This window comes from Dioscorea cayenensis, chromosome 5 (assembly GCF_009730915.1).
Source record: "Dioscorea cayenensis subsp. rotundata cultivar TDr96_F1 chromosome 5, TDr96_F1_v2_PseudoChromosome.rev07_lg8_w22 25.fasta, whole genome shotgun sequence".
NCBI lineage: Eukaryota > Viridiplantae > Streptophyta > Magnoliopsida > Dioscoreales > Dioscoreaceae > Dioscorea > Dioscorea cayenensis.
This window is the reverse complement of record NC_052475.1, coordinates 29,882,074-29,907,304: the sequence shown is the minus strand read 5'-3', so window position 1 is coordinate 29,907,304 and position 25,231 is coordinate 29,882,074. Positions and strand designations below refer to the sequence as shown.

The 25,231-nt window shown below is 34.4% G+C and overlaps 2 protein-coding genes across 4 annotated transcripts; one reads left to right on the top strand and one right to left on the bottom strand.

Annotated features, from left to right (window-relative positions):
- The first annotated feature begins 760 nt into the window (after positions 1 to 760).
- Positions 761 to 21,955, top strand: LOC120261223 (sodium/hydrogen exchanger 8). 3 transcript variants are annotated; one of them, XM_039269009.1, is made up of 23 exons: positions 761 to 1,051; positions 2,716 to 2,769; positions 2,892 to 2,983; positions 4,016 to 4,093; positions 4,215 to 4,372; positions 5,471 to 5,572; positions 5,641 to 5,758; positions 5,964 to 6,016; positions 6,098 to 6,163; positions 7,837 to 7,881; positions 8,484 to 8,539; positions 12,782 to 12,966; positions 14,523 to 14,576; positions 14,662 to 14,769; positions 15,638 to 15,869; positions 17,025 to 17,327; positions 17,871 to 17,968; positions 18,374 to 18,505; positions 18,620 to 18,838; positions 18,938 to 19,144; positions 19,891 to 20,155; positions 20,866 to 21,164; positions 21,251 to 21,955. In XM_039269009.1, the coding sequence occupies exons 1-23, from the start codon at positions 856 to 858 to the stop codon at positions 21,596 to 21,598; spliced, it is 3,468 nt and encodes a 1,155-aa protein (XP_039124943.1). In that variant the 5' UTR covers positions 761 to 855; the 3' UTR covers positions 21,599 to 21,955. The 3 variants fall into 3 exon arrangements, with proteins under 3 accessions (XP_039124943.1, XP_039124944.1, XP_039124945.1); XM_039269010.1 differs by lacking the exon at positions 761 to 1,051 and adding an exon at positions 1,928 to 2,252; XM_039269011.1 differs by lacking the exons at positions 761 to 1,051; positions 2,716 to 2,769; positions 2,892 to 2,983; positions 4,016 to 4,093 and having other exon boundaries at positions 4,237 to 4,372; positions 5,471 to 5,507.
- Positions 21,833 to 24,983, bottom strand: LOC120261224 (pentatricopeptide repeat-containing protein At4g33170). The gene has a single exon (XM_039269014.1). It carries the CDS (start codon positions 24,946 to 24,948, stop codon positions 22,066 to 22,068), a length of 2,883 nt encoding a protein of 960 aa, XP_039124948.1. The 5' UTR covers positions 24,949 to 24,983; the 3' UTR covers positions 21,833 to 22,065.
- Between the last annotated feature and the right edge of the window lie 248 nt (positions 24,984 to 25,231).

Below are 25,231 nucleotides of genomic sequence, written 5' to 3'. Positions count from 1 at the left end.
TCTGAAATATAAGTTGTTTTTAAATTATTGCTTTATAATATTAATATATTATTATTATTTGTTAATTTTATAAATCAGATAAAAAAGAGTTTTATTCATTTTTTAGTAAAAATATATGGTTCCAGCCTTAAAAAGGTAGTTTAGTAATTTGATTTATTTTTATTTTAAATTTTTAAAAAATTAATGTTATTTTTAATTTTTGTAGAAGATCTTTAAACAATATGTATTTTTTTAAATAGAAGCAGTTCTTTGTACATTCTCAAATGGTGTGCAAGTAATTTTTCCCAATTTTATATGGAATCTCTACAAAATATACTCCCTAAATCAAAGTTTTAAGATTAACATATTAAACTGCTCCTGCTAAAAATAAATAAATATATAAAAAAAATTCTTACTTTTAAAAATTACAAAAAAATCATCGAAAAAACAAACCACCATGTTTGACAAGATAATTAGTATTTTATTTCTATCTAATTTAAAGGACAAGAATTTAAATCTTATATAATCTTATCTATAATGTACTTTGTTCTTATTTCTCAACAATTTTATAAAACATTTTTTTCTAAAATGGACGAGTCAAGCGTTATTTGCACGTAAATTGAAATTCAAAGTAGTTTGATCAACAAAACACTAACAACATTTAGCAGGAGAGGTTGTTGGCTATAAAACCAATCATGCAAGTATATATATATATATATATTTATTTTTTTGGGTATATACCGAGACTATTATTTATAATTATTATCTTCAAATAAAATGGCATCAGAGTGATATTTACAAGAAAGCCCTTCTCTTATTTTTTATATATAAACCAGGCTCTCTCATTTGCTCTTTGTCTCTCTCTCTCTCACACATATGGATTCGTTGGCGTCGGGGCCGCTCCCTCGCCAAGAAACCTCTAAAGAAGGCAGCTCTGGAGCGCCGGAGGACGCTGTGATCTTCGTTGGAATCTCATTGGTGCTTGGTATTGCTTCTAGGCACTTGCTCGGAGGGACTCGGGTCCCTTACACTGTGGCTCTTCTCCTCCTTGGCGTTGGTCTCGGCTCTTTAGGTCCATTCCTTTAATTCTTGAAATTTCTTGATTATTCTTGATTTCTTTGATCATCTGGGCACTGAAAAAAGTTAGCTTTCTTTTTTATTGGTTTGGACTCATTCTAGTGATTTTCTTGCGTTGGTTTTTTTCTGAATGGATGTTGTTGATTAGAACACAAATCTATGTGTGTTTACTAGCTTGGATTGGGCATTTCGATTCTTGGTTTGCGTTCTATTTTTTGTTTTCTTGGATTCTTCTTGATTTCTATGATTGACACGCCGTAAAGCTTTGCGGAAGTTTGATTCTTTGCCTTTATTTCGAGCCCTCATTGATTGTGGTGAATTATGACGGATAGTTAGGAATTTCTTCAATTTTTGGCTTTATTTATCCGGTCACCATTGCTTTCGTAAATGCTTGTCTCATTCCATTCTCCCTCTGAAAGTGATTCTCTTTATCTTTATTCTTGAATAAAGTTCGGGACATCCTGTTGATCTTGATTGGCACTTATGAGAGCTATCTTACTACTGACACACAAATCTTATTTTGTGTACAAAGGCTGATTGTGATTAGATTCTTGAATGCTCGGTTTGCTTGTAAACACCTAAGTTGATGGTTTTCATTCAGGTTAGCCTGTCGTCATACTCCTGTGCTATTATTTTCCACTTTAACTTTTATTGTTGTTGACTTGTCACTGTTGTCACTTTGGAATAATGAATTTCAATTTTTTGGACTGTCTGAACTTTGGTCCAAAAACTTGGGGCCCAGGTTACTTTTAGGTTTTGAAATTGGGCTTGGTCTTGAGCTCTATTTTTAAACTCTCTGTTGTATTTGTTAGTGTCCTGATCAGAAATGGCAGTGAGATAATGGTATAACATGCAATTTGGTCAGTTTTAATTTTCCTTGGAGTTCTTTAGAGGTATTGGGTACAGTTCTTGGAAGATTATGATTATTTTGAGATTTGACTATTAGAATTTTGTTTCAGTGCACAAATCAAAAGTGGTAGGAGATTGAGGTTTTGTGTACTGCTTTGAATTGGAATAAAGAAGTGTAATTTTAGTGGCATTGATAGCCATGTGTTGGAGTTTTATCTTCAGAGAACTTAATAAAACGATTATGCCTCAAGTTATGGTGAGCATGTTATGATGAAGTGAAGTATGAGGCTAAACTTGAAGTTAGGCAAGCAGATGGGAAAGAAAAATAGATGTTTCTAGAGAAGCTGGTGAGAAATTGAGATAATGATCTATATAGCCATCTTGGCATATTTGAAGATGTTGTTGATGTTGTTGTAATTATTATTATTATTATTATTATTATTACTGTTATTATTATTATTATTTTTATTATTTTGTAATCCTTTGACCTACATAAAACATAATATCAATAATAGTACGATCAAATTCTTATTATTATAAAAAAATTATTGATAATTATTGATTTACTATTATGGTGGTAATCTTTGTAACACTGATATCATGGAAGGAATTCTTTACTTAAAGGAAGTTGAAATCAATTGTTCACTGTTTTTTCACATTGAGTTCAAAAGTTTCCATTTTATTTCTATTATTTAATCACCTTAAACATTTAACTTTGTGACTGGGATTGTAATAATTTTTCCTACTGTTGGTTTTAGAAATGCTGTATTATATTTTAATCTTTAACTGTTACTTTTTCATTGTTTTCAGAATATGGTACAGACAGTGGATTAGGAGGAAGAGTGGGAAATAGCATTCGCATGTGTAAGTATAAACTCATTTTGTTGATGTGGAGCTCGTGAAAACTATCATTCTTTTTGGTATTATCTTTGTGGCATTCCATGCCCTTGGACTGCTATAAGAAACTTAATTGTGTTAGTATGCAGGGGCAAACATCAACCCAAATCTATTACTTTTTGGGTTTCTGCCTGCTCTTCTTTTTGAGAGCTCCTTTGCTATGGAAGTGCACCAGATAAAAGTAAGCTCTTCTCCAATTTAAATGCTGAAATCCTGGCGTGTGACTTAATCTCTGTTGACAATGGCTTTGTTTTAACTCAAAGGCATGAACACTAGCTTTACCTTCAAAGATTAATGCAATGATTGTAATAGTTACAGGATTTCTAGAAGCTTTGGGGTTTGGAAGGAATTTCACGTCCTGTTTGGTATCTCTGTACCTCTATCACTCAATTGGTAACAGAGTTCAGTTAGAGGTTTTGGCTCTTGGAGGGGAATCTTTTGTTTTCATGCAATAGCTATGGATGGAACCTGAAGTTACACTTACTTTTGCAATGAATAAAGGGTTAGGAACAATCTTTACCTGCTATTTGAGATAACTATGGGCTCATATGTGTCCAATCTCAAGTTGCCATATATGGCAACTCTGACTTCTTGTTGGCCTATTGTTGTTATTATTATTTTGCATGTTTTTGTGGTAAAATGTGTGCCCTATAGAAAGAAAAACAGATTAATTCTGCTGGAAAAGCCTGCCATTTTTCCTGATTCTAATAGTGCTAGAATAACTATCTCATTTTTGAGCTTTAGATCGAGCACCAGCTGTCAATTGATTCTTTTTAAAACAAAATCCTGTCTCATGAAACTTCTTTACGAGTTTCTGAAGTTCAATTTCTTAGGGTTTGATGGTGGAGCTTACCATGTATAGCTGGAAATGTTTATAAACTGGTTGATTCAGTGCATTATTAGACTCAATGTTATATTAATTTTTTTTATTAGGTAACTTGCTTGTGCATTAGTCTTAATGACCTTGACAACATTCTTAAATAATATGGGCCTGGCCAAACTTTGAAAATTGGATATCTAAATCAAACATGCAGCTGCAATTCAACTGGTTCTATTTTCTTGTGTTTCAGCAGAAAAATGTTCTAATCTTTGGCAAAGGATGACATTAATTGACTCCTCTAAACGGGGCTATTTTCATTAACAGATTTTTTGCTACAATAGTTAACTTAGTGGAAGTTATTCCAGGACATTAAAATTTTTTCCCCTGGTACAGAGATGCATGGCGCAAATGGTGTTGCTTGCTGGGCCTGGTGTTCTAATTTCTACCTTTTGTCTTGGAGCAGCTTTAAAGGTATATGCCCACTAAAGCCTTTTCGGTATAGAATATATGAAGCTATTTTCTCATCCCTGCATTGACCATTCGATAGTTGACTTTTCCCTATCTTCTCATTCTTGCATTAAACATTCTGCAGTTGACTTTTCCCTATGGCTGGACTTGGAAGATATCTTTGTTGCTAGGAGGCCTTCTCAGTGCTACAGATCCTGTTGCTGTAGTAGCTTTACTTAAAGAACTTGGAGCAAGTAAAAAGCTAAATACAATTATTGAAGGAGAATCCTTGATGAATGATGGGTACATTACTGTTGCAGCTTATGATTTATTCTTTTTTTATACTCTTTTTGGCCTCCGCCCTTTTAACACATCATTTTGTTTTTGATATGGCACTGTCTAAAGGGCTTTATAGCTTTCTTGTGTAAACACATAATTGACTTTATTAAAAAAAGAACTAGACATTCCTGCTTCTGGCCACTTTTCTCTCAAACTTGAACTGTCTACATTGACCATTGCATCCCTTCAGGTCTATTTTTAGGTCATAATTATAAAATTGAATTAAGGCATTCAGTTTGTAATTTGTATTATAAGATCATTTAGTGGTGATGAACCAATCGGGAATTTCTTTGGTTTTTTTTTTTATACCAATAGTTATAAGACACGTGAAATTTTGGCTGCTAATAATTGCTGCACAGTACATAAGCTTGTAAAATTTGTATGTTCTTTTTATTTTGTTTTGTGTGATTTAAACCACAGAAGCATGTAGGGCTGTTCAACTAACTTGATAAAACCAATGAATTGAACTTAACCAAAAATAATTTTGCAGTTTGGTTTGATTTGGTTTGGTTTGGGATTTCTAAACCCAACTGCAGTTAAGTTTGAGTTGTTAAAAAGAATAAAACCAAGCTAAAGAATTTAAAAATTATACAAAAATATTTATTTAATAATTTAAAATAATTAAAATCATATTTATCCTTATTTAATGTTTAAAAATAATTTGCAATTATAATTATTTCTAAAACTTTTTTTTTTTATGATTTATATATAAAATTATATTTTGGTATAATGCTGATGAAGGGATTTGAACTTATGATTTTTATCAAAATAAAAAATTTAACTACCAGCTCCCTTGCTTTCTACTTTTAACATGTATGAAGAAAATTATTTTTTCATTCTCTCAAGTCGATAAAAACTCTAGCAATACTGAACCTAACCATTTTTCTAACAAGTCCAGTTTAGTTTGGGTTAGAAAGCATTTAACCCAATTAATTCGTTTCAGGTTGAAATTTCACCCAAAACCAAATTGGCCTGAACTGTGAAAACCCCTAGAAGCATGCCTGACAAACTAACCAGTGTTTTCATCTTTGCTGACTGGAAGAAATTATATTACTGTTTCAGGACTGCCATTGTTGTGTATCAGCTCTTCTATAAAATGGTAATTGGAGAAAGCTTGAATGTAGGAGGCATAGTGAAATTTTTGTCACAAGTTACCCTTGGAGCGTACGTGTTTGTCACTTCTTTTTGATGTTTAAGATTTGCTATATCTAACTTTATTCTTGATTCTTCAGTGTTGCTATTGGTATAGCTTTTGGAATAGTATCTGCATTGTGGCTCAGCTTTATCTTCAATGACACTGTCATTGAGATTACTTTGACTCTTGCTGTCAGTTACATTGTTTACTATACTGTAAGACCATGCTCTGTGATTTTCCTTCCTTGTTGTTTTTGGTTTCTTCGCAAGAAGTTCTTCCCATGTGTCATAATCATAATGTTGAATCTCATTTTTTTATTCAATTTTACGAGAGCATTTAAACTGAAATCATCCAAAGCTAGCTATGATTTTTCTAGATTCCTAGTTTGATTACTTAGAGACTTGCCGATTTACATTTCAGGCTCAAGATGGGGCTGAAGTTTCAGGTGTCTTGGCAGTGATGACATTGGGCATGTAAGAGGACTGGTTGTCACCAAATCTTAATATTTTCTGAATCTGTGTATTCATTTTCATGACATTACATTACATGGACAGTTTCTATGCTGCATTTGCAAGGACTGCCTTCAAAGGTGATGGCCAGAAAAGTTTGCATCATTTTTGGTATGGCTGATTATTTTTGCACATTTTCCAAATGTAAAATAGTCATTTTCTAACACATTTTTACTAAGGGTTCTACCAATTGTAACATCTTTCTGAGGGATGACTTCTTCATGCAGAAGATACATAATACTAGAGTCATGTTAGATGAACATAGAACCTAATACTAATGCAGAGATCAAGTTATCAATAATTCATAGTTGGTACACATGCACGTCTTCTCTATATCTGTCCGTATGTTTTACTTTGGAATCCTTTGAAGCATCTCTCACATAAAATTTATCATAAAATTTAAGCTGTCTAATATAGTCTGTATTTTTTGTGTTATATCTTTCTAAATAAGCATTGTACTTCTTTCATGCTAAAATCTACTTATACAGGTATTTAATTTATCCGCAACAGTTTTCCATTAGATGATTAGAATTATGAATTGTTTGTGATGATAAATCTAATTGGCGCTCTATTATAGTTTTTAACAGCATAGTATTCTAATGCAGAGGTACTTTTACTTGTGTAAATTAGAATTAAGGAAATAAGCAAATAGAAACAGTGGTTTTGTGTCTTTAGTATGATGGTGAAACACAATAAAATGGAAAAGGAAGGAAGATGAGCTTTTAAATTGTGCCTGTGGTGATAATTTATTTTTCCAATGAGATGGCAGGAAATGCATGCTCAAAGTCATTCTTTCAAGTTAAAACTCTGTACATTTTTACCTTTATGGTGATGAATGTGAACAAGAATTTTAATATATTGTTGCTGTAGACTAAGACTAATGTTTTTGCATCTCCTCTTATGGTATCAATGTTATGAATTGGTCAATATTATATGTTGGAAATATAGTACCACATTAGTTGTGTGATAGAAGTTTAATGGGTTTATATATAGGTATAGGGGTTGAGCCATTAAGTCTTGAGACTTTTTGGTGTAAGACTCCTAAGCCCATATAGAGCCCATATAGAGCTCACTAGTACCAAAATATAAAATCTAACATAGTATCAGAGAAATATAATGGAGCTCAATATATATATTAAAAAAAAAAAAGGACCTCTGAGACATAAGTGGTGTACAAGTCCATGTGAGTTGGATCTCTGAGACACAAGTAGTGTACAAGTCCATGTGTGTAGGACCTCTGAAACACAAAGTAGTGTACAAGTCATGATAAAAACAGACCTATGGTGTACAAGTCTGAGCAAGTTCAAACTGGGGGAAAAAATAACCCAATTGAACTTGAGGGAGGGTGTTGGAAATATAGTACCACATCGGTTGTGTGATAGAAGTGTAATGGGTTTATATATAGGTTTAGGGGTTGAGCCATTAAGTCTTGAGACTTTTTGGTGTAAGACCCTTAAACCCATATATAGCCCATATAGGGCCCACTAGTGCCAAAATATAAAATCTAACATTATAGAAGAAATGTCTCTATGTTTCCGCCAACTATCAAAATTGGTATGGTCTTGGATTAAATAAAGACAAATAGAATGTTCACACCAAAGTTCTCTCAAAGAGTTAGACAATGAGAAACGGCTGTTGCTTCGGTTTTGATAAATTGTGAACCTTGCTTTGAAAAATAACAGTTACTTAATTGGATCAGGTGTTAAATACATTTTGCTGCAAATATGTCGATTATTATATGAGTTTTTAACCATGATTTTATTGATATTTAATATCTTTTTCAGGGAAATGGTTGCGTACATCGCTAATACATTGATTTTCATTTTGAGGTAATATTCTAAAAATCGTTGATCAATTTTTAGTTATTTTTTAATGTAAGTTTAAATTTTTATATGATTAGGATTATGTGAAACTCTTGTGGAAGTTGGTTACTTGGATTCTGTGCATGCTAGTTATTTTTATTTTTATTTTTATTTTTATTTTTATTTTTACTATGGTTGACAATTAATTGATGCTTTGGAGACACAAGGTAATCTAACCAAAGCCTATAGCAATCTAAAACATTAGTAACGTGCAAGAAGATACAATATTCAAATTTCAAAAAATGAACTAAAAGGTTGTATAGAAACTGCCAATTGAGCTTCTTTTGATGATTGAAGGCTGATTCTTCTCCAATTATGTAAATTTGCTGAATTTTTCACCTATGTTTTCTATTCTTTTGGTCTGATTGCAGTATTGCATAGCCATGACAGACATCACGCCTGCTATTTGATCTCTATTTTGTCCATCTTGTGTTGCATGTTTGAATGGGTTTTGATCACAGTATTATTGTTTTTGAAACTAGCTTGCTGCCTGTGTGGCAGTTGAATTTAGTTAAAATTTATGATTTTGTCAAAGAAAATTCTCTCTGTGCAACTGTCACTCTGTCCAGTGGGGTGGTTATAGCCGAGGGTGTGTTGAACAATTACAACCACTTTGAACGACACGGTATTGACATGCTATATGTTTCTAATAGTAGTATAGATTTTCCTTATGCTGTCTGAAAGATGTTAAAATTTAATATATATATATATATATATAAAATGTATAGAATAAACAAAGAAGAAAGAACTCCATAACGTAAATTTATTCTTCCACACTCCACACCTTTTCACATGCAATTCCTCAATATATATAGGCATGAAAATAATAAATGAAAGATAAGATAATTAGGACAATATATAATTTAAAATCCTGATAATATAAATTTCTAGCTTATGTTATTTCTATGATATTGTTATGACTGCACGATGTTATTTTTATAATATTATGCGGTCCTTTTAGTTGCAAGATCTGCATGTTCAATTTGCCTATATACTTAGACAATTCCAAAACATGCATTTTGCTGGTAAACATGAGCTTGCCACGGTATATCTTGTATGATTCACCATCAGTCTGAAGTGTGAGTAACTGTGATAAGTAAATAGTTGCAGTTGTTCTTGCCTCCAAATAAACATTTCAGACCGATGGTGAATCATACAAGATGTAAAGTGACAAGATCATGTTTATTAGTAAACACTCCAAAACTTATCATTTTTATGTCCCATGTCATTCATCCTAACAAATGTGAGTGTATTTGTCAATATTCTCATATTAGTGCTAGTGAACAAGTTGTGAATCTTCTTTTGGATGCAATAACTATGTGCTGCTAAATTTTATGTGTATGGTTTATGAGCATTTACTATGATTATGCAAATGGATGGGGGTTTATCTATGCGGGGTTTTTTATTCTCAACAGGTCTGTAATTAAGGTCGACTGTCTAAAGATATGTGGATCACAAATCAAATTTTAGTAACTTTTTATATTTTAGATGATTGTTGGTTAAGACTTCCATTAGGGGCAAGCCCCTAATGTTAATCACCCCAGACTTTGTTGTGGGAAACTCTTATTAAAAAACAAGCATGAATGAGAAATAATTGGGCAAACATAAAATTAATTTTTATTCACTTCAAACAACATATGAGCACACGAACATGAGTGAAAATACTAAAATTAGGAGTTTTACATTTCCTCAATCATGTTTTTCAATTTTTATATTCTTATAATTTGGTTGGTGCTCCTGACTTCTTCGCAAAAAGCATAGTGGAATAGACCTCTCTTAAACTTGTTGATCTCGATCTTTCCCTTGTTGATCTTGACCTTCCTTGAGCTCCTTTACTGCACATCTTGGCATATCACTTGAATCTCAAGTTGTGATGTATTTATGTTGATTAGTCGCAAATTTGATCTTCTTTGTTCTTGGTGCTTAAAGGCTTAAGTATTTTATATTATTATCCACCCCTATAAGTGTCAAAACATTGGGCCTCAGTAGGCCTAGGGAGACTTTTACCGGGCTTTCGTCGATCTTCATCCACCACTGTGAGTGTCAAACATTATGCCCTATAATAGTTTTAAAGGGAAGTCTTTAAAGATTCTTGTTACCCCTATGAGTGTCAAGTATTGGATCTCATAACTGACTTAGAATTCTTCAAAGGCTTTTTTTCACCCATGTGAGTATCAAGCATTAGATCTCACAGCAGGTTTGAAGAGGGTTATTTAAATAAAGCTTCAACACCTATGTGAGTGTAGACCATTAGATCTCACAGTAGATTTTAAGGTAGCTCCTAAACAAAATTTCAACACTCCTGTGAGTGTCAAACATTGAACTTCATAGTAGTTTTGAAAGAGCCTTCATAGATTTTCATTACTCTATCCACTCCTATGAGTATCGAGACCTCATAGTATGTTTGAAGAAGTTTTATAAATTTTTATTGCTTTATCCATCCTTATGAGTGTTAAGACCTCATTGTAGGCTTCAAGGAATTTTTACAAATTTTCATAAATTTTTATTGCTCCTATTCATCCCTATGAGTGTCAAACCTCACAGTATGCTTCAAAAAGGTTTTCATAGATTTTTTTTTTCTTTTGCATCACTCTTATTCACCCCTATGAGTGTCAAAATCTTATAGTATGCTTAAAAAAGTTTTTAGTGATTTTTATCATTTCTATTCACCTTTGTGAGTGTTAAGATCTCACAGTAGGCTTGAAAGAGCTTTTACTGATTTTTTACTGCACTTATTCACCTCTGTGAGTGTCAAGACTTCACAATAAGCTTGAAAGAGAGTTTTTATAAAAAGTTTTCATCAACTCTTTTTCTTTACTCCCATGAGTGTCTAGAGGATTCATACTAAGCTTCAAGAGATTTTGTAAAAAGTTTTCATCAATTTTTTTTTTACTTTTTTGAGTGTCAAGAGACTTCGTAGTAAGCTTCAAGAGAGTTTTCATTTATGAATGTCTAGAGATCTCATAGCAAGCTTCAAGAGAGTTTCATAAAAAATTTTCATCAACTCTTTTTTCACTTCTATGAGTGTCAAATGTCCTCATAGTAAGCTTTAAGAGAGTTTTCATAAAAAAAATTTTTCATCCTTTTTTTTCACTCATATGAATGGCGAGATCTCATAGCAAGCTTCAAGAGAGTTTTCATAAAAAATTTTTGATCAACTTTGTTTTCACTCTTATGAGTATTAAGAGACCTCATCATAAGCTTTAAGAGAGTTTTTATGAAAAGGTTTCAACTCTTTTTTCACTCTGTAAGTGTCAAGTGATTAAGCTTCAAGAGAGTTTTTATTAACTCTTTTTTCCACACCTATGAGTGTCAAAAAGTCTCATAGTAAGCTTTAAGTGAGTTTTCATAAATAATTTTCATCAACTCTTTTTCCATTCCTATAAGTGTCAAGATATCTTATAGTAAGCTTCAAAGAGATCCTTATGAATGTCAAGACATCATGGTAGGCTTTAAAAAGTTTTTATAGATTTCATCCTTTCTATCTACCCTATGAGTGTCAAGATCTCATGGTAGATTTCAAAGAGGTTTTCTTAAATTTCATCCCTTCTATCCACCCCCATGAGTGTTAAGACCTCATAGTAGGTTTCAAAGAGTTTATTTAAATTTTCATACCTACGAGTGTCAAAAGACCTCATAGTAAAGTCTTCACCAACTCTTTTTAGAGTCTTCATAGAAGTTTCTCTCCATCCACTTGTATGAGTGTCAAAAGACAATAGATGCCTCCTTAAGACCTCATAGTAAGCTTTAAGGTAGGATCCTGCAAATTTACCAAAATACCCTCATTCTCACAATTTTTCCATTTCACCCTTCTCTATTTTTTTGCGTTTCAGCCCCTATTATGCCACTTTTTGCATATCAAACTCTAAATCTTTCTCTTTTCACAATTTTTCATTATTTATGCAACTAGACCCTTTAAATTATCACCTTTGGCATTCTTTTTACATTTTGCAAATAAATCCTTGAGCTCTCACATTTTCCATAATTTTTGCAAATAAACCCAAATCTCACTTTTTTTTACATTTTTTCAACAACTCTTGTAAATAAACCCGAATCTTTCACATTATTACATTTTCATATGAATTTTGCAAACAGATCCAACATGTTCCCCTTTTGCTGCATATTTTGGGAGCATAACCTCAATCAGTTTTTGTATGACATTCTTCATGAATTTTGCAAACAAACCTTCAATGTTTTTTTTTGACATTTTCCATCAATTTTGCCAATCAAACCTCAATAATTTCTTTTCTTCACACTTTCTATCAATTTTACAAATAAACCCTTTTTCTATTTCTCACCACTTTTTTCCCCTCTTTTTTGTTCAGAGATTTTTTTTCTTCTCTTCCTTTTTCTTCTCCTTCCTCTTAGTTCTCCTTTTTGTTTGTTTTACAAGTTCCTCTCTCCCTGTACAAAACCAATCATGAGCACCCGCCATGCTTTTTTTCTTTGTTTTTTTTGTTTTGCGTGAATCTTCTTACGGGAGATTGGTTTTTTTTGGATTTATTTATTTATTTATTTTGTTTTTTTTTAAATTTGAATTTTTTAAAAAATAAATGTAATTTTTTAATATTTTTTATTTATAAAAATCTATGTAAACAATCTAAATCATTTGCTGAGAAATTCTGAGCTGCTTTTATATCAGATTCTTCACATTTCTATTCCAAACTTCCAACTTCAAGTGGTTTTCAGAAAGTTGCAACACATTATCTCTAGCACTAATGCACTATCATGTAGGAAATGATAATTGTAATAGCATGTTCACCGTTTGAATGGAAGTCTCATCTTATTGCAGGATTACAATCTTCATGAGAATGGTCATGATAAACATCCATTCTGAGGTTTATATCCATGTGGATTTTTTTTTCAGGGTCTTCCTGGGGCTACCTCATTTTGCTCTATGTTTTTGTTCAACTTTCTCGGATCATAGTCGTGGGGTTATTATATCCATTTCTGTGTTATTTTGGCTATGGTTTGAACTGGAAAGAAGCAATTGTACTTATTTGGTCAGGATTGCGAGGGGCTGTGGCTCTTGCTCTGTCACTTTCATTTAGAGTAAGTATTTTCTTTGCTTCTTGTCTTGCCATCACTCTTCCTCTCTGATTTTTAAGCATTTAAGGTTTCTTCACATAATTTATTTAATGGATTTCCATGGTGAGAGAAAGTTTTCCTATTTCAAATTGATTTAGGTTGTCTGTTTTAGGAAATTGATTTGCTTTGCAGTTGGATAAGCTTATCCAAGATTTTCTGTAGACAATCACCACTACAATGCCTGTGCTGTAGACATTCACTGTTATTGCATACATAATTTTTACAGGTATATCAAGTCAAGAACCTATTCATATTTCACTGCTTTGGACTGTGTGCATGTTGTGAGTGTGTGCGCGCTTGTGCTGTGCACCTAGTCTCTGATTATTTAAGAATCTTGAACAAGATTAATCTTGTTGTATGGGTTTCAAATTTAAGTAACACTATTCATTTTGCCAACTATGGTTATGCCATCTGTTTTTTATATTTAGTGTGTGGTGAGCGGAGGCAATCTTTTATCTCAAAAGTTCCAGAAAGGGGAAAACCCCGAAGATGATTAGCTGATGGAATCTCCCCTTATCCAATATTTCATTTTGTTGATGTGATGGTTTCTGCATTTGAACACCTTTAGTTTGATTGAACTACTGAAATCTAAATTGATTTAGGTGGCTAGTTTAACACACTGCCCCCCTCAGAAATGCTTATACTGTTACTAAATTGAAAATTTATATATTATGCTGAATGGGTATTAATAAATAATGTAATACCAAAATTTTGAAGAATTTGTTTCCTAAATGTCATATAAAACAATAAAAACATAAGAGTAGTGAATGCCAACCAATCCTAATTAAGTAGCTAGGTGCTTTCTTCTAAGGGAACGAGAGATTTGCCTAAGATTTTAACTGAATCCCGTAGATTTTCTTATTGTAACAAAACCCACAGTCTCACCTCATTAAATAAACCCTCATGCTCTTTCTTCATTGAAGAAAAGTCCATCTTGTGTTTGATTAAACTCATTGTTCTTTGTATTTTTCTATGTATTCCATCTAGCTCTTGTTTCAAAAATTTTTGTCTTTATAAGTTGAAAATATCTCTATAGTTTACTCTTCATTAAGTAATTATTTTTTTGAAAAGAAATATTTTTCTGACAGGGATTACCAAAAATTAAATCCTTTGATGGGTTTTGAATTGAGGAGAATTTTAATAGGAGTTTGACAGTTGTTTTAAAGGGAGTGAGCTAGCTCCATGTCTGGCTTTAGTGGAAAGAAGAAATATATGATTTAAATTAATCCTTGGCATTTGGGATGACCCAAATGATTACAAATTTAAATTTGTGGAAGGAGGTGATTTAGCAATTCCAAGTGCAATTCCATTTTAAATCCTAAGGCACTCAATGGACAGATATGGTAAATCTTTTTTAGAAACGGTATAATCCTAACACATTAGTGTGAAACCTGACATTCTTAACGAGACATTTTCTTTCCAATTTATAGGACAATTTGCCGTAGGTTAAGCTTATCTTGCTGTTCATTCTCTTTTGACTTTTTTTTACATTCATGACTTGCTGCTGTTATGTTTCACAGAGTTCTAGTAACAGCTTCAACCAAGCTTATCTCAGTCGAGAAGTAGGAATTTTGGTATGTTTTATTAGTGTAATTGTCCAAGTTGAAACTTTAGTTTTGGTTATCTATGTCACTAACAAAATGTTTGCATGACTAACAGTTTGTTTTCTTTACGGGTGGGATTGTATTCTTGACACTCATTGTTAATGGTTCGACTGCACAGTTCTTCATACATCTGTTTGACATGGACAAACTCTCAGCAACAAAGGTCAGACAAAATCTTGTTTGTATTCTTCCTTTATGGATGAATAGAAGGTTTAAAATTAAAACTTATGTCATCTCATTGTTTTGATCGAATACCAAGTTACCACCTTGCATTACCTGTTCAGAATGTATATTTGGGAAAAGAAAGTGTCAATTTTCAATTGGAAGTCAAATCAAGGCAAGATGTCTATTATGCTATATGCCTTCTTCTGACAGTCCTTTTTGCCTTTTAAAACATTAATATTCTTAGTTGGGAATGGCAATAACTGTTGTATGTTTGGAATTTGTAATGATTGAATTTTTGGTTTGAATGTTAGCATTTAGCATCACAAACATAATATCTAATATTTTTATATCCATTTGCTTCATGAGGAAGCTGGATGGGAATTTTAATTATTCTATATTTAGTAAATTGCTCGACTGATGAAAGTCATGTTCTAGAATGATGCTTAAATGTTGAAAATATATGCTTGTGTTTCAGTTAGGTGTATCGGCTAAATGTCTGAGATAGAGTAATAAATGCTAGGCAATTGATAAATTGTAAACATGAAAACAATGGCTGGATATAGAAATAAATGATTATGTTTCAGAAGATTAGTGGGGGCATTAAATCAGCTTGGTATATCTGAAAAGAGATTAAATGGAGGCAAAACGGTCTCTAAGACAAGGAGATAATGGGTAAGAGACTGAATGGCTATGCAAAATGAACAATCTAATAGGTGTAACATGACACACACAATGAGACGCTTAAATGTGAATGTTGTATTTGATCACTTGTAACCAATATTTTGGTTGGGTTCTAAAATCTCAGGTTACATTTGCTAGTTCTTTATTTATCAAAGTTGATGTTACCTAACTGCATTTAATTGTAGATTCGCATTCTAAATTATACCAAGCATGAGATGTTAAACAAAGCATTGGAAGCATTTGGTGGTCTTGGTGATGACGAAGAACTTGGACCTGCTGATTGGCCCACTGTGCAAAGACATATCACTTGCTTGAATGACTTGGATGGGCAACGGACACATCCTCATAATGTTTCTGAAAGTGAGAATCATCTACAAAACATGAATTTGAAAGACATACGTATACGGCTTTTAAATGGTAAGCTATCCGGAGATTCTGAACGGAAAAGTGCCATTTCTTTTAGGTTGGGTTATACATGTAGAGTGCAAACTTGTTTTTGCACCGTTGAAGTCATTTACGTTAGTTACAAACCAAACATATTATCTAGGCCCAATTCAACCCAAAAGCTCAAGCTAATAGGATCAGAAACCTAGGCTTATATTTTCAAATTCATATTTCCAAATTGATCGACGTGAGACTATTAGCTACTTTAACAATACATGGTTTCCTTATCTTTATATTGGTAAATCCTTCTTTTTATGATGTCTATTCACCAAGAAAAATGATATTCTTTTCAACATTTTCTGTATTTATAACACTTAAGATATACATGCTAAAATGTGATTACCTAGCTATCAGTCATGTTCTTAATTGCTTGCTTTGTTAAATATGGTTCTTCCAATAAGGTTTATTTCACTGTCTTATTTTTAGTGCCTTGCTATCTTTAGTCCTTGGCCATCAATGCCTCTTTGCAGTCAAACATTAACTCTCTGCTCTAGGAGGTAGTTCAATCTTCAAAGATACCCATCACAACTGTGTGTTAGTTAGTGTCCTTGAAACAGGAAGCCTGATCAGAGTACATTATTTACACTTGACTGTTGTGAGATGATCATCTATGAAATCAAGTTTAATTATATTATACTGGTGTTTTCCATGGCTGGCAATTCTCTTAGTTTTGGGCTGTTTGAAGAGAGAAGGCTATATGAACGGTTCCATGCTAAACATTTTGAATTCCTTTTGAAGCGGTCTACTTTCTGTCTAGATAGAATTAATGACTTAGGGTCTGTTTGGATGCAAAATAAAAACAAATTACGCAGGAGCTTATTTCCATAGTAATTATTGACATGTAGTTTGAAGTTTGTGAAAATTCTTAACTTCTTGACCAACAAGATAGAACCTTTGTTTCAGAAAATTAAGAAAAATTATATATGTTCATGATTAATGTTATACCTCCTATCTGAATGAATAGCTCAAAAGATTTTGATGATTTCAATGAAGGTTTTATTTATTTATTTATTTATTTTTTATTCTGAACTGTCTCATGGCCGGTAAAGGAATGATATGTTTACACTATGCTCTTTTATGTATTGATTTGTATTTAATTTGTTAAGATAAAAAACTATCTTGTGGCAGGCGTGCAATCAGCTTACTGGGGAATGCTTGAAGAGGGTAGGATAAACCAGACGGCTGCAAATCTTTTGATGCAATCTGTTGATGAGGCAATGGATTTGGTCTCTAATGAGGCTTTATGTGATTGGAGGGGTTTAAAACGCAGTGTGCATTTACCAAGTTACTATAAATATCTTCATATAAGCAGAATCCCTCAAAGGCTGGTTACCTATTTTACCGTGCAAAGGTTGGAGTCAGCATGCTATATCTGCGCTGCATTTCTTCGTGCTCATAGAATTGCAAGGAGGCAACTTCATGAATTTATTGGTAGGTATCCTAAGCATCTGGGAATGTTTACTGGCTACTTTTGTGCTGTCTTCTCATGTCTACTATATAACGACTTCATACCATTTTACACTCCCTGCATTAGAATTTCAGTTAGTCCACAGACCCACTCAAAGTAATTTACCACATTTTGGAAAGAAGTTCTTCAGATAAAATTTTGCATCCGTATCATTTGGAGAGTTTTATGAGAATATTATCTGAACCAATGTCTCAAGCAAACCATCTACTTTTTATTACAAGAAATGCCAATTTTCAGTTTCTTCATTTTTTTCAATTAAGTTTCATTGGTGAAAGCCCAATCCAAGGGATAAGAACTGAGATGGTTGCGTTGGACTATTTTTTGAACATTATGGCAGCACCTGAACCTGTAATTCATGTCCAACATGCATTTTCACATATTTCTGTCAATGAATTTTCTTTATAAAGAAAACATATATGAACTTACCCTAGAAAAGACAGAATTTACTGAGGATATGATGCTATAGATAATTTAATACTAAAAGCTACCCTCTTCCTTTTCCCTAGGTGATAGTGAGATTGCTTCTTTTGTCATCAATGAAAGCACTGAAGAAGGGGAGGAAGCCAGGAGGTTTTTGGAAGATGTCCGTTCTTCATTTCCTGAGGTGACATATTTTAGCTGCTTTGATCACCACTAAGAATTTATTTGCTATCATATATGAAATGCTTAAGCAATAATATTATATAAATAGGCCTTTCTTTTTCTTTTTTTCTTGATTGCTGTTGTGGTTAGTAACTGGTGTATCGACCAATTATTTATAGTTCTATTCTTTGGAATTTTGGTCATTGTGATTATGATTACACATAAAATTTTTCATGGAAACTACCCATAGCCCATTTCTTGCTTGTCACTATCTAATGTCTTTATTCAAAAATGGCGCGCGTAATGGCTTACAGGATGAGCTATTGATCATGGCCAGGAGTGGTGGTTTGCTAAAGAAAGTGGATAATGCTATGGTTATGGATGGTGACGTGCTTTTATTAATAATCCTTCTTGAACATGCATTTAGGTCCTTCGTGTTGTGAAGACAAGACAAGTAGCATACTCAATATTAAAGCATCTGAGTGACTATGTGCAAAATCTCCAGAGTGTTGGACTGCTAGAGGAAAAGGAGGTGGTTCATCTTGACGATGCTGTACAGGTAATGGGATTTGTTACTATGCTATATATGTTTCTTTACTGATTTCCCGTTTCTGTCAGTCATTTGACGTACTTCTGGCTTTGGGAGAATTACCTTCTTGTATTATCTTGTCAGACTGATTTAAAGAAGCTTTTAAGAAATCCACCTTTAGTCAAAATGCCAAGGATAGGTGACTTAATGAGTGCCCATCCCATGCTGGGGGCACTACCTTCTTCTGTTCGTGCACCTCTTGAAAATTGTACAAAAGAAACAATGAAATTCCGTGGTGTAGCACTTTACAAGGAGGGGTCAAAGCCAAATGGGATATGGCTTATTTCTCTTGGAGTGGTTAAGGTTAGTGCTGTATGTAAAATCTTAGAAAGTGTTTTGTGCAAAGCCTACTTAATTTTTTATTTGCACTCATTTTTAAAGCTATTTCTTATTCTTATACAGTGGGAAAGCAAAGTTCTTAAAAACAAGCATGCACTGCATCCAACATTTACCCATGGAAGTACACTAGGTCTGCACGAAGTGTTAATTGGAAAACCGTATATCTGTGACATGATCACAGATTCTGTGGTACACTGTTTCTTTATTGACACCGAGAAGATACTATCACTTTTTAAATCAGATCCTGCAATTGAAGACTTTCTTTGGCAGGTATTATTATTGTTATTGTTTGGACATATCTTCATCATCTACTATTTTCTTTTGTCTGCTTATGGTAGGAATAAAAAAACTAAACTTACTAAAATCCTGTGGCTGTTAAACTTAACTTTGCTATGCACCAAAAGGGATGTCAAAGGCTGGTGTTTTCAAGTTAATTGCTCTGCTAACCTTGCAAGAAAGGATCTGGTGTGCTGTGTGTATAGCATTTAGTTTGTTTATCATCTGATCTTGTTGTGCGATGTGTTTTATAGTTACTGTACTTCCCAGATGTTTGCTATCAATTAGGCATTAGGCACACACAAGTCTTAGATAGACTATGCATATTGTGCATTCCTACAAGAAAATTACACATGCATACAAAATGTATCTTTTGTGTTCTTATCAGAAAAATACACATAAGTCTTCACATTCATGTGAACGTATGGACTGTCTGAAATCTTCATTCAAGTATGAAGGTGAGAGCCAATGTCTTTCTTGATGGATTAATTTATATATGAATGGAAAAGTATTGGTGTGAGGTAAGGGAAATTTCTGACTGATGCCTTCCTATTGTATGGCAAGTTGGTCCATGACCCAACTGGCAGAGAATATTTGATGTTTTGTTGCAACTGAGTTTACATACCGGAAGATAACTCTGTTAGATGTTTTTTCTTTCTCTCTTTTTTTTTCTGCTTATGATGCCCTAAAATAATTGGCATAATTTTTATTCTGACACAGTTCACATTCTTACTGGACAGGAAAGTGCCATTGCCATATCTAAAATCTTGTTCCCCCAAATATTCGAAAAAATGGGAATGCCAGAATTGAGAAGTCTTGTTGCCGAAAGATCAACAATGAAGAATTACATTAGTGGAGAGGCTATAGAAATAAAACCAAATTTTGTTGGCTTCTTGTTAGAGGGATTTTTAAGGCCCAAAGGATCAAAACAGGAATTGATTGCATCTCCGGCAGCATTGTTTCTATCCTTCACGGATCTAAGTTCTTCCTCTCTGGATTCGTCAGGTTCTTAAATTGACTCAATTTTATTTAAACCATTACGCAGCTTGCTTCTAACGTCATAACCATATGAGCAAAATTAAACAATGATGCTTTTATCGTCCATTTGTTATATGCAAGCTTGTAAAATGACTTGCCACGGCATATAATCATAGATTATATTCTGCATGAAGAATAAGTTTGTGCCTTATCTTGTGAAGTCTCATTCTAGCTCCATTTGTTCTATTGTCAATGAAAGGCATTTTTACCAGAAATGTAGTCCGATAGAACAATAAAGTAAGAAAACTTAGTGTTCTAAGCAAGTTTCATTCATTAAAGACAATTCTTGTGGTAGATCCAAGCCAAAAACATATTAGACTTATTTATTCAATTATTCATGTCCATGTTCATGAACTTAGCTGATGTGAGAATATTATGATTTACTTCAATGTCTCTTCATACATTCTAATCTTTTTTAGCCAATTGTCACAAACTGAGTAATTAACCAATCTATGATACTATTTTAGATGTTAACCAAACACATATTACCTGGGATTGGGACAATTCAACCCAATAGCTTAAATTGATAGGGTGAGAGACCGGGATTTATGTATCCAAATCTATATTTACTAACTTGTATAAAAAATGGGAATATTAGTTGCTTGAATAACTTGTATCAAGAATGTCCCTTAATCTTGGTTTTGTCATCCCTGGTAACATTGCTTTAGTTGATACAGGTGCCAACAATTCAAGCTTCTGTCATCAGGGTTCCTGGTATCAGGTCGAAACAAGAGCCCGTGTCATCTTCTTCAATATTGGATCAACTGAGGCTGAAGGTGCTCTTCAAAGGAGATCTTCATTGGTCTCCCAGTCGATGGAACCTTCACGAACCCATAGTAGAGAGCGTGCTGGTCTATTAAGCTGGCCGGAGAGTTTCTATAAAGCTCGGAGCCATCTTCAAAGTCCTAATGAAAATGATAAGAAATCAAATAGTCTGTCAGCTAAAGCCATGGAACTGAGTATCTATGGAAGCATGGTCTGCTCCAATCTATAAAATTGTTAGCCAAGATTTCTGAGAAATTTCCATCTAACATATTGATTATTTTGAAATTTGAACCGCAGGTGAATGACATCCTTAGGCGCAATAAGAACTTCCGTAGGAACTCTCAAGGCCAACCTTCTCACAGCTATTCATACCCGAGAGTTCCTTCAAGACCGTCAAACGCACAGCCTCTTTTATCTGTTCAATCCGAAGGAGGCAGTCTGAATGTAAGGATAGGCTCAAGAGATTATTCCAGATTGGCTCCACTCCCTCCGTTGCCAGTTAGAAAGCGGAAAAAGAAGGTTGTCCAGGATGAATCCAGTGATGAATCTGGAGGTGAAGAAATTATCGTCAGAATTGATTCACCCAGTACTCTTTCATTTTGTCAAACTTCCGAAAGCTTGTTCCCTCCGAACGAAGGTTCATGACAATCAATTTCTCTGTTGTGCGTGCCTAATAATTCAGCGATTGGTGTTTTATTTGCTTACACCCGTCAGATTTATGTATTGAATTTGTAAACAAAGAAACAAAGCTTTGCAAGAGCAGAAGTATACGAAAGATTCCGGAACAGCAGCAGGTGCGAGGCTTATTGGCTCAAACTCAGCTTCAATATATAATCATGTTATAATTTTGATTTTTGTAACGATGATTTGAAGTTGTTGAATGGAATGTATGTTGTGAATAACAAGCCCTGCCTGGCACATGAAAAGCAACAAACGTTGTATGTAATTGTACCTTTATTTCTTCTCTCGTGAGAATGATAAATAATGTTGCTGTTGTATTTCTGGACCAATTCCAATGGGATTTTTTTTTTTGCATGAGAACTACATCTCAGATTCACTGTTACATTTTGTCATAAAGACTACACTTGAACAAAAAAAAAGAACTGTTAGCATCACCAAAAATCGCCACAAGAACACACACCATCTTTAAAACAATGAAAGCGATTTGCATCTCTTAACACAATTTCCCTTGCAGTAACCTTAGATATGAACTTGATTGCATTATGGCAATCCCCGCAGACTCGCAGGTTTTTAATTACCCGAATTCTCTGCGGCGAAGGAGTACTTATAAGACCATAAGCAATTGCAAGCTTTTCACTGTGAAAATTGAGTGCCTTCTCCTTCTCCTCTTCCTCAACATCTAACAATACAAATTCAGTATCTGGGACATAGCCTTCATCTTTGATCCTTCTAATCAAATCTTCAAGTTCATTGTAAATGGCAGCAGTTTCAGGGTGAGATTTATCATCAACAGTAAACAAATGCATTTTGTTTTTCAATTCTATCCAGCTATAGCCAGGATCTTTCATCACATTACTGCCTTTCATCCTTTTCCGAGCGTCTTTTACTTTATCCCATTGATTTGCAGCTGCATATATATTAGACAGAAGAACAAATGCAGATGGATCAAATGGCTCCAACTCAAGTATCTTAGTTGCTACCTTCTTTCCAATATCCATGTTTCCCTGAATCCTACAAGCTCCAAGCAATGCTCTATACATCGATGCGGAAGCATTGAAAGGCATCGTTTCAATAACCTTTTCTGCCTCACTGACAAGACCAACACGGCCCAAAGCATCAACCAAGCATGAGTAGTGTTCTATCTCTGGTTTGATGCCATAATCTGTCTGCATTGAATTGAAATATTTATAAGCTTCAGAGACTAATCCTGAATGGCTACAAGCAGATAGAACGGCGATAAAAGTGATTTTATCTGGCCTAACACCATGAACTATCATCTGTCTGAAAAGATCTAAAGCTTGTTTGCCATTGCCATGTTGTGCAAAACCCAACACCATGACATTCCAAGATGCGATACTTTTAACACTCATGCTTTTGAATAGCTGGTAAGAATCATCGATGTTCCCGCATTTAGCATACATGTCCATCATTGAGGTTCCAACAAAAGTATCTAATGCATGATCCAACTTGATAGCATTTGCGTGAATTTGCCTGCCTTGCTCCAATGCAGCGAGGCAGGAACAAGCTTTGGCAAGTGATGCCAGAATAAACTCATCGGCTGGTGGTCCTGAGCGCCTCATCTGATGGAATAGATTGAGAGCACAGTCCTCTTGTCCATTCTCCACAAATCCAGAGATCATCGTTGTCCATGCAACATCATCAGGTTCACGGATTTCACTGAACACAGCTGATGCGTCATCAATGTTTCCACACTTGATATACGTGTCTAACATCCCACTGCTAACGCACAAATCTGAATCCAAACCAAGCTTCACAGAATGAGCATGAATCTGTCTACCTTCTTCAAAGGCAACCAAGTCACTGCAAGCCTTAAAAATTGTAGCTAAAGTGAAATTATTAGCCTTTTCACCATTTCTCTGCATCGATGAAAAGAGTTCTAATGCCTCAATGTCGTCATTATTTGATACATATCCAGCAATTAGTGCATTAAAGGAAACTATGTCAAACCAATCCATTTCTCTGAGAAGCAACTCAGCTTCTTTCATGCTCCCCTTCTTTGAATACACATCGATCAATGCTGCCAGGACAAAATCATCCTTTACTAAGTCCGTCTTCAAAGCATAACAATGAAGCATTTCATGCAAAGTTGCTTCTCTTGAAGTCACTGAGCAGGCCTGAAGGATGCTTGCCATTGTAAACTGATCTGGTACAACACTATGCCTTAACATGTCCAAGAAAAAGACAACAGATTCATCCGTGAAACCATTCTGCACACTACTGGATATCATTGAGTTCCATGAAATAAGATCCAACTCTTCCATCGCCTCAAAAACCTTCTTTGCACTATCCCAAATACCCATCTTTGCATACATATTAATAAGACTGTTTGACACCGAAACGTCTTTGCAAAATCCATGTTTCAAAACCAATCCATGTATCTGCCTTCCAACATCAACACCCTCAAATCTTGCAACTGCACTGATAGCAATAACAAATGTAACATTGTCGTACCCCACATCTAACCTTCTCATGCTCACAAAACAATCAATGACAGCCATAAGCTCACCGGCCTTCGAATTCCCTGACATTTTCTTATTCCAACTGATAACATCAATGGCATCACTTAACAAACACTTTTTCAAGCCAAATGACCGAACTTGCTCGACAAAACTACTTGGTTCTCCTCCCTCAAGCACACACTGCACACTGAAGTCGTCTGCCTGGAGACTTTCACTCCGGTGCAACTCCGAGAACATCAAGAACGCATCTTTATGCAATCCCATCTGAACGTACCCTTTGATCATGACATTCCACAACACCACATCTCTATAAGGCATGACGTCGAACACTCTCCGAGCATCAACAACAAGGCCATTCTTTGAATACACATTGATGAAAGAGCTAGACACAATGAAGTCAGACTCAAGGCCTGAACGCACGGCAAGAGAATGGATGGAGAGCGAGGACGGGAGGAAGTCAGGAGACAAAGAGCAGAGCTTGAGAACAGGAGAGAGAGAAAGAGAGGTCGGCAGCGATGGAGAGCAGCGAAGCATGAGGCGGAGGAGATGGAGGGCAGGGAGGAAGTGGTTGTGGAGAGCGTACGCGGAGAGAAGGGAGTTGAAGGAGACGAAGTCTCTGTGGGGCATTTGGTCGAACACGCTGCGGGCGTCGTGCAAAGAGTTGCATCGCGAGTAAAGAGTGATAAGGTTGTTGGAGAGGAAGACGTCCGGAAGGACGCCGGAGATGATGATGCGGGCGTGAGTGAGCTTTCCGAGATAGAGGTCGCCGGAGAAGGTGGCGGTGCGGAGGAGTGGAAACCACGCCGACGAGGAGGATGAAGAAGCGAGTGCCATTTGGACTTCGAGATTCGTGGTCTCATCAGAGTGAAGAAGAGAAATCAGAAGAGATGATCGTGTGCTATTATTTACAATTTTCTAATTAGACATATATATTATATTGATTCATTTTGTGCTTTTTTTTTTATATAATTTTTTTTTTATGATGTTTATATATATATATATATATATTATAAAAATTTACGTTTTGTGTGATTGAGACATAAATAAGATATGCGGTGATTTTTTTTATATTATTATAAAATTAAATAATATAAAATAAAAAAAAATAAAAAACACA

Coding starts and splice junctions, on each gene's coding strand:
- LOC120261223 (XM_039269009.1), top strand. CDS start 856: ATGGATTCGTTGGCGTCGGGGCCGCTCCCTCGCCAAGAAACCTCTAAA. Junction 2,984..4,015: donor TGGAAGTGCACCAGATAAAA/GTAAGCTCTTCT, acceptor CCCCTGGTACAG/AGATGCATGGCGCAAATGGT. Junction 18,506..18,619: donor ATCTTGACGATGCTGTACAG/GTAATGGGATTT, acceptor TTATCTTGTCAG/ACTGATTTAAAGAAGCTTTT.
- LOC120261224 (XM_039269014.1), bottom strand. CDS start 24,948: ATGGCACTCGCTTCTTCATCCTCCTCGTCGGCGTGGTTTCCACTCCTC.